The 9,346-nt window shown below is 43.6% G+C and overlaps 2 protein-coding genes across 2 annotated transcripts in view; one reads left to right on the top strand and one right to left on the bottom strand.

Annotated features, from left to right (window-relative positions):
• The first annotated feature begins 628 nt into the window (after positions 1-628).
• Positions 629-4,723, top strand: stoml3a (stomatin (EPB72)-like 3a). Its single transcript, XM_056610766.1, has 7 exons — positions 629-700; positions 1,086-1,189; positions 1,459-1,531; positions 1,857-1,939; positions 2,343-2,546; positions 2,923-3,057; positions 3,382-4,723. Exons 1-7 carry the CDS (start codon positions 658-660, stop codon positions 3,571-3,573), a joined length of 834 nt encoding a protein of 277 aa, XP_056466741.1. The 5' UTR covers positions 629-657; the 3' UTR covers positions 3,574-4,723.
• mtus2b (microtubule associated tumor suppressor candidate 2b) overlaps positions 4,011-9,346 on the bottom strand; it is a 28,616-nt gene continuing 23,280 nt past the window's right edge. Inside the window, exons 11-15 of the mRNA XM_056610767.1 lie at positions 9,171-9,244; positions 8,869-8,967; positions 8,117-8,236; positions 7,482-7,579; positions 4,011-7,124 (exon numbers count right to left, since the gene is read on the bottom strand). Of these exons, the coding sequence (XP_056466742.1) occupies positions 6,917-7,124; positions 7,482-7,579; positions 8,117-8,236; positions 8,869-8,967; positions 9,171-9,244 (599 nt within the window). The 3' untranslated portion in view covers positions 4,011-6,916. The remainder of the gene's footprint in view (positions 7,125-7,481; positions 7,580-8,116; positions 8,237-8,868; positions 8,968-9,170; positions 9,245-9,346) is intronic.

Raw genomic sequence — 9,346 nt, 5'->3', positions numbered from 1 at the left:
TATTCAAAATCCGATGGCACAGATTTACCTCCATATAGTATCGCACAATATTTTTTAATGCAGATAGTTGAACAGTAAGACAAGAAACATGATCATTTCATCTTGTTCCAAGTTCCTGGCAGAGGTGTCAAAACCTGGACGGTTATATTTATGAACTAGGCCTAAGACATTAGAGGTGAGAACACAACGAGAAAAACACTGTGAGAACAAGATGGAAACATACAGCTGTAACGTCATCGATCACTCGGATTGGGGGTATTCTTTTCATCGGGTTCCAAGTTCCGGGCAGAGGTGTCAAAATCCAGACGATTATATATTTATGAACTAGGCCTACGACATTAGAGGTGAGAACACAACGAGAAAAACACTGCGAGGACAAGATGGAAACATACGGCTGGAAAAATACCTATGTGTGGAAAAACACACTGGTGTTACTGAACTCGTGAGCGCTAACTGCTCAGGTGCAGCCCAATCCGTGGTTACCTGTATTGTGTACTGGGTTGCACTGGGAGCATACGTTGTGGGAGAAGGTGGGTGGGAGAGGGTGGGTGGGGTAGCCACGCCCTCATCGCCCTGACGTGACGGTAGAGAGAGAACCGGCAGGTAAATTAATCCCAACACACCTCTCTGCTCACTCCGACCACAAGCACAACGGAAATGGTAACCAAGGTGGATATCAGCCGAGAGCTATACGATGAAGGTTGGTGACTTTTAATTAAAAAAAATAATCCTCCAATTTTTTAACAAAAAACATTGACATAAACGTAAAAAAAAAAGTTCCATTTATTAATGGTAGCCTACAAGTATCAACCAAAATTCCAGAATGCTTTGCTCATCGGTTATTGGTGTGAATGATCTTAGAAATGCCTCATTCTACCTTCAAAATGTTCATCAGATATCCTAGATTCAGTGTAATGATTATTCAAGGTTCAAGGCATTTCAGCGTCAGCATTCACACCGCAATACCTTCAGGGATTGCGTGTGTACACGTGTGTGTGCGTGTGTGTGTTTGTGTTTGTGTCTGCATTTGCTTTTTTGTGTATTTTCCCATATTGTTCGTAATAGCTCGCTTGATTCCTCTGCAGATGCATCCTCCGGGTCTCTGGGATGTTTCGGTTGGTGTCTGTACCTTGCATCTATGTTTTTCGTGCTCACCACATTCCCTGTTTCAATATTCAAGTGTGTTACGGTAAGCACTATACCTATTCATTAATGGCCATGGCTCGCACATGTATTATTTAAAATGTATTCTAGCTTTTTTTTGCAAATTGTGGCCCCATAGTTTGGTTCTTTTCCTATCTTGTTTGTGGATGGTTGGGCTCCAGACAGTCTTGCAAATGTCTTGTCCTGGATGTTCTGTGTTTGTGTGATTCCAAACATCTTTTCTTTGATGTATGCCTGCTACAGACATTTATATGTTATCGTGTGATTGTATACCTTGTGCATTGTCCCTTTTAGATAGTGCAGGAGTACGAGCGAGCCGTACTTTTCCGTCTCGGTCGCATAGTGGACAAGAAGCCAAAGGGACCAGGTGCGACACGCAACTTTACATTACGGTCCCTCACGGCAAAACATGTTAGACACGACAAAAGCTATTATTACTCAAATGTTTCCTGGACTTAATATGTAATAATGTTATGCAACAGCCTGACCGTAACCCTAACACTGACATGTTTTGATACTGTTTGTTCCACAGTACCTACTTGTCCACTGTAACAGGACACTGCAATGTAAAGTGTAACAAAAGTATCTTCTGAATCATGCAGAAGTAGAGCATTAAACCGCAACACAGCATTTTGTTGCAAACGTTAACACTTTTTGGTTCTGAATCTTAACATCACTGTGTCTTTTTGCAGGGCTGTTCTTCGTCAATCCATGCACAGACAAGTTCACCAAGGTGGACCTAAGAACTGTCTCCTATGACATCCCTCCACAAGAGGTAGAAGACATTACTCCCAACTTCCATGATCTCAAATAAGACCATCTCTCTCTCTCCCCCCCCCACCTCCTCCCTCCCTCGCTCGCTCTCTCCCACATCCTCGATTATTCTCTCTTTCTCTTCCCATCCCACTATCCTATCCCTCCGTCTGTCTCCCTCCCTCCCTACCTCCATTTCTCTCTCGCTCCCTCTCACATGACTCCGTTCCTTAACCTCTCTCTCTCTCTCTCTCTCTCTCTCTCTCTCTCTCTCTCTCTCTCTCTCTCTCTCTCTCTCTCTCTCTCTCTCTCTCTCTCTCTCTCTCTCTCTCTCTGACCAGTATTAGATTATATTGTTTTTAGACCGAGGCACACCCCTCCTGGCCCCCTCCCTGAACACACCCTTGATGCGTTCTGCTCCGTAGATTCTGACCAAAGACTCTGTGACCGTGTCTGTGGACGGAGTGGTCTACTACCGGGTCCACTGCCCCATGTTGTCCGTGACCAATGTGAAGGATGCGCACCACGCCACAAAGCTGCTGGCCCAGACCACCTTGAGGAATATTCTGGGGACCAAGAAACTGGCGGAACTCCTGTCGGACCGCGAGGGCATATCAAAAGACATGCAGGTCGGGACAGAGCCCAGTCCATCCCCCTATGTGTGAATATGTCTAAATATACTTCTGTGTAGGTACACTGCACGGCCTCTTTCATCTGCATAGGCCCCAGAGGGAGACACATGTCATACTACGTGCAAGGTCAAAACCAGCCCACTTTGCTATTCATGCAAAGTTTTCTGGTATATTTTTAACTAGTTGAGGGGGTTGAAATTGATGGTGATTTGTAGGACATGTCACCAGATGTCACTGAATTAGTGACCTTTGGAAACTATTTGGCAGATGAAGTGGAAGGATACATGCAGGCACCGGCATAGAGCCTATGCTTTGTCAAATAGTACAGCTGCTCAGCGCAGGGGTATAACTCCAACTTGACCTGGCCCTGCAGGGGTCCCTGGACGAAGCGACACACCAGTGGGGCATCAAGGTGGAGCGGGTGGAGATTAAGGACGTCAAGCTGCCCCACCAGCTGCAGCGGGCCATGGCAGCGGAGGCAGAGGCCAGCCGCGAGGCCAGAGCTAAGGTGTGTGGGGCGCCGGGGCAGGGAAGGTTTAACAACAGCTCATGTCCTGTGTGCCTTTAGATGCAGTGACACAAAGCTCAAAGGACGATTTGTCCAATGTCAAATACTATAATCAAAGACCGGGACAGCATCAAACGCTACTAATTCCAAGCAATGCTTTGGATTGGCATGTTGGGCATCGGAACAATAATAAACAATGTACTGTTTCTTTGACATAGTAGTTTCATATCGTTTTTTGAGCAGTTCTGTTATAATTCTGAAGTCCGAATATTCTTTTGTTTTTTTGCCACCTGGCCACCATGGTAACCAACCGGCCGGCCTCAGGTGATCGCAGCAGAGGGGGAGATGAACGCGTCGCGTGCCCTCAAAGAAGCGTCGCTGGTCATGGCCGAGGCCCCGGGCGCCCTGCAGCTGCGCTACCTTCAGACCCTGAACAGCATCGCGGCCGAGAAGAACTCCACCATCATCTTCCCCCTGCCCATTGACGTCATGGCGCACTTCATGAACAGGAAGTGAAGCTGCGTATCATCGTGTTAATGGTGACACGTTATACCACCAGGCGTGAGGGGGATTAGCCGTTACAAGCCGTTTTGCAAAATCGGCCTCTTCTGACATCACAAGTGGGCGTGTCCACCGCCCACTTGTGATGTCAGAAGAGGCAGATTTTCAAAACGCTTTGTAACGGCTAATCACAGTCACACCTGGTTGTATAATATGTCAGCTTAATTATTTAACAAGCTACGGTTAGTGTTTTGTAGCTTGAATGTGAGTCTGTTGAATCGTAAGGCGCTTATCATTTCCTTAAACCTGCTGATATTCTTAGCTGTGCCACTTTTGCAAGATTTTTACTCTTCTTTTCGATGGCTTATATCGTTTTGCACCACTGTCATGGCAAAATGTTACAGGGAGCGCTATACATCCGTATATTGACATTTTACATATATCTTGTTTGTACACTCTTTTAATGTGAGGTCTTACTTAAATACAAAGTGCAACCAGTGTTTCCCCCAGTACTGTACGGTTAAGGCGGCTGCCTTAACAACAATAGGGCCCCACCTTGACTACCAACCCTACTCTCGTAGGGTAAGGAAACATACTTCCACCAGGTACAAAGAATAAAGATAAAAATAATGGAATTTAAATGGCAGCGGCCCTGCCCGCTCCTCGACCACCTTGACTAAGACATTTCTTGGGGGAAACACTGGTGTAAAGTATATAGTACAGACATGTCTTATCACGGATAACAATCTTGTAATCAACAAAAGCTGCAATTTCGATAAAATACAAAACAATGATAATAAATAATAATAAATAACAGGAATAAAAAATAGACATGCTTTGTGATAAACATCTTCAAGGAGAGAAATGTGGTAAATCAGTGGGTACAATCGTTAAAACATAGGCCCCGTTAACAATGAAAAAACATCAACGGCTAGCTAGCGAAATAGTGTTTTTGCTTCGACATGACTGTAAACACTTCCCTTTTCTACTGTGAAGCTAAGATTCAGTCAGAGACAACACGGTCATGTCCACAAAGACACAGACAATCAATGCCCTTTAAGTACCTGATAGCGAGGAATATGGTTTGCAACAATACGTTTTTCGTCAAATGGTGCAACCCTTGAGAGATTTGAGTTTGGATAATAATAGTCGTACCAATTCTGCTTCATGCAGACATTTTACGCAAGAACGTCTGCGTGGGTGTGTGTTTGTATGTCTATATATTACAATTGGTTATCCAGCATTCAATGTAATTCATCCTTCCAGCAGTTTTCTACTGATAGTTGCTGAAAGCAAACGGCAGTTTAAAAAATGTAAATGCATAAATAAATACATACAACGTAGGCTACTTGGAATGCCGAAACTAAGACGAAAGTCAATGTAAAGAAACATGTTTTTGAAAGAATTTCAAACTCCAGTAGAATACAATTAATGGCAGTTGGTTCCCTCAGACAAGTCGTGATCCTCCTCAAAACATGAGATTATTCCCATGTTAGAAACGTAACAGGAGGCTAATTTCTCAAGCTCATCTCAACCACTTTTCATCCATTTACATCTCCTTGCCGTTATCTCCAGAGGTTTTTTTTTAAATGTCAAATGGTATGACGACGGAAACTGAGAGAACTTTTAAATCCAGGGTGGTGACGTGGAAGTTCATATCCTCTCAGTCACACATTGATAAGAAAAAAAAGAAGAAAAAGACGATTATACAAACAGCAACCACTCCAGCAAATCGCACAAACGACGGCCAGGTACAATTGAAGGAGTAATCAAATCGGTAATGGGGTCTTCAAATGTTATTTTCCTAAGCTTTCCATGGAATGTCAGTTGAAACATATAAAGGAACGTCCTGGGTGAGTTAAATTGCTCTACGTACCCCATTCCCACATGCTGTAAAGTTGACAAAATCAGTCCCCAAAAATGCACCAGTTAAAGTCGGGCCGTAAGACAGCGCATGCGTTTACAGACAGAGAGGAACATTTTGAAATATGTGTCCAGTTCGTACACTTGAAATTATAAACGGTAATACTAGTATTGCATTGCATTGACTCAATTGTCTTAAGATCTAACTATTGGGCCAGGCAAATGGCGTCGCTTCTTGAGGGGAAACAGGAAGTAGAAAAAGGGGTCCATTGGCTGATCAAGAAGCTGCCGGCTCGCTAATAAAACGGCTATTCCTACAAGAAACCAAATCAAACTCTGAAAAGAGCTCATAACAGTATTCTTCACGTCCTGTAGGTTCTGTTCAAGTTCTGTTAAATTGTTTCATTACTGACTGCACTTGGATAGTAGTAGTATTACGTAGCCGTTTGGTTCAACGGGAGGCCCACCGCCCATTGTCGCCTCGAGGGGATGCGCTGCTGGTGGGAGGAAATGGCGGGAGAAAAGATGAGGCGTTTCTCTGTGTTCTTGATGGACATTCAGATGCTTGTCTAGATCCCTGGGTGGTGATGGTGGAGAAACATGTGGATATGAGGCACGGTGAGCGAGGACATTTTTAATTCCCCTGAAGTTGTGGTTCCTGGTCTTGGATTGATGCTCAGGTCTTTAATACTTTGGTCTTTGATATTCTTGTCTTTGACCATTGATTTTAATACTCATTTTCTTGATACCCAGGTCATTGCTCATCTGGATTTGAATACTCATGATTTGATATACAGGTCTTCGACTCAGATATTTAATTCCAAGGTCTTTGATATTCTGATTTTGTTGGACTGAGATTTGCCTTGGATGTTCATGCCTTTGATACTCCAGTATTTGATATCCAGGTATTTGATATTGTGTCTTTGATACTCAGGTATTTTGTATCCGCATTGAGGTACAGTTCAGCGTACCGCATTGAGGCACCGTTCGACGTACCGCATGGAGATACAGTGCTAAGTACCGCATGGAGGTACAGTTGAGTGTACTGCATGGAGGTAAAGACAATGTAGGATAGAGTCACACATTCGATCCAAAGCATCGCTACTCAACTCAGAGCTAGAAATCCCTGGGCTATGAGGTTTGAAATGTGTCACAAGGTAAAATGGACATACACTGTCCCCACAGACTGTAAAAGATGGAGAGTTTAATACTTTAGAGTTATTTCAGTTTCAGTAATGTCATTTCATCCACAATACTGCACCCTGTGAACGGAGAGGAACCTTCAACAGAGCGCTATACGAAGCATCTCAATCCATTCATAGATGCTGCCTTAGGATGTGCACCTTAATGTTTGCCCTTGCCTCAGTTTTGGTTTCGATATCAATTGGTTATCTTCAACCAAATCCTACATGTTCAGTGTCAGTGTGTGCACAAACAAACCATATTGGTAGATTGTGCACCAAATCGTTCACCGCGTATTCCCTGACGGGACTTCCTATTGGTGGTAGGAGTGCGGGCGTGCCGGTGAGCCGGGGTTGGAGAAGGTCTGGTGGATGGGGGAGGAGCTCGGGGACATGTGGGGGCTGAGCTCCCCCGTCTGTAGGCGCCACAGGAGCTCCTCGTTAGTGCGACTCAAGCGCTTCTTCTCCTTGCTCTCCTGCTCCACGTGCACCTGCAGGTTGGCATTCTCCGCTGATAGTTGCCTGAGGAGAGACGGAAGTGGGGTAGTCAAAGGTGAGAGAGGGAAGGAATATGAAAAGTAAAAGGCCCACTGTGTTAAAGTTAGAAATAGAGCCACACTCTTCAAGATAACGTTTTTTTGAGCGAGAGAACTCGCTCAAGAAAAAAAGTGTTTCTTGAAAGTCCCACAAATGTTCAAGGTAAAAGTCCGACCCTGTTTAGAGACGCATTCATTTTCTGAGAGGAAAATCTAACTATTATATAATGGTTATAGGAAATATAATAATTGAATTAAACATGTAAACAACCAACTTTGACAGGATGCTTGCAGGGAACAATAGAAGATGTGGTGCATTGAGTAGGCGTCTACGTCCACTGACCTGGACGTAGCAACGTTATTGTCGATCCTGGCCTTGAGATCTTCGTTCTGCTGCTGTAACACCTGCACTCTCTCCTCCAGGTACACGTTCTTTTCAGCCTGCTCAAAAGCACAGGAGGAGACAAACACAACATTAAATTCTTCATAGCATCCCTCAGGCTGCAAAGACGCCATTTTAAATGGAAATATAATGCCAATCAATTGGCTCACATACATTGACATACATTAATAATTGATATTGTCTTTATCGTCTAGACTAGTTATGCTTTATGAATGATTAATGTCAGTATATGTCAATGTAAGCATGAATATCTTTGTCAATTTTGTGCACATAATTTCATTATAGTAATTGTTGCATGGTTTCTTGTTGGTCTCGAGAACATTATCAGTATTCAGAGATGTATATAATTATTTGCCACCAAACAAAAGCTACACAAACAACATTTTAGATGGAAAGGAAAATTCCAGGTTTCAAGAATGTTAATAGAAATTCCACGTTTCCGATTGGCCAATTATCAGTATTCAAACATTACTTATGTAACATAACATGATCCTCAATTTCCCTTCTGGGACGAATACTAAAATACACATAGTATTTTGAAGCCTGGTAGCTTTGAGCAGGGGTTTGGAGCTTACCATTATCTCCAGCTCAGAGATCTTCACCTCCTGCTGGTGGATCTGCTGATTCTTCATCTCCAGCACCTCCTTTAGGCTCTTCAGGTCCTCCTCGATGTGCTGGTAGGGAGCCAGGGCCTCCTGTGACCACAGCGAACACACAGAATCATCAGCTTCGGTCAGGGTTAATGCTCCAGAAAAAGATGAAACAGATCAACAATATTTGAAAATCCTACCAATAATAATAATAATAATAATAATACTTATGTAACATTTCCTTACCATTATCACTAGCTGTTCATTACCACTATATGTCCATTAGCACTATCTGCTCATTAACACTATCAGTTCATTACCACTATCTTCTCATTATCACTCTCTTCATTAACACTCAGTTCATTACCACTATCTGTTTATTTCCACCATCTGCTCATTACCACCATCTGCGCTGCCACTATCAGTTCATTACCACTATCTGTTTATTTCCACCATCTGCTCATTACCACCATCTGCGCTGCCACTATCAGTTCATTACCACTATCTGCTCATTACCACTATCAGTTCATTACCACTATCTGTTCATTGCCACTATCAGTTCATTACAACTATATGTTCATTACCACTTACTGTTCATTTCCACCATCCGTGCATTACCACTATCTGCTTATTACCACCATCAGTTCATTACCACTATCTGCTCATTACCACCATCAGTTCATTACCACTATCTGCTCATTACCACTATCTGCTCATTACCACCATCAGTTCATTACCACTATCTGCTCATCGGTGCTCCGTCGCAGGGCCTCCTCGAAGCGTTTGGCCCGGTCCCGCAGGCTGCGGTTCTGGAAGGTCAGTGTGTCCACCTGGTCCTGGTGGACCCAACCAAACACACAGCGCGGGGTGAGTCCAGCGGTATGGGGCCCTCATGACATGCATACACTTATTCCATTGCAGTATTCTTTGCTGTATTAAAATATGCTTTATAAAAGCAATTGAAAGTTTAGCACGAGTAATAAATAGGAAGACGTTCAGGCTGGCAGAGTAATAAGGGAACAGAGAAGACATGATTTACCTGCAACGACAGACGAAGCTTCTCAAAGTCTTCCTCGAGGGACTTCCTCTGCTGCTCGTGGGCCATCTTCAGGTCTGAGAATAAAGTTCAGAGTGTCAACCATTAATGTCACCGATGGCTAAAATAACGAATGCTTTTCAAAATGGCAAAGTCAGCAAACGTTAAGACGACGGTTG

This window comes from Gadus chalcogrammus, chromosome 16 (genome assembly GCF_026213295.1).
Source record: "Gadus chalcogrammus isolate NIFS_2021 chromosome 16, NIFS_Gcha_1.0, whole genome shotgun sequence".
In the NCBI taxonomy this organism is placed as follows: Eukaryota; Metazoa; Chordata; class Actinopteri; order Gadiformes; family Gadidae; genus Gadus; species Gadus chalcogrammus.
Note: the sequence above shows the minus strand (reverse complement) of the source record. Positions and strands in the feature narration are given on the sequence as shown.

Coding starts and splice junctions, on each gene's coding strand:
- stoml3a (XM_056610766.1), top strand. CDS start 658: ATGGTAACCAAGGTGGATATCAGCCGAGAGCTATACGATGAAG. Junction 701..1,085: donor CCGAGAGCTATACGATGAAG/GTTGGTGACTTT, acceptor ATTCCTCTGCAG/ATGCATCCTCCGGGTCTCTG. Junction 2,547..2,922: donor GCATATCAAAAGACATGCAG/GTCGGGACAGAG, acceptor CTGGCCCTGCAG/GGGTCCCTGGACGAAGCGAC.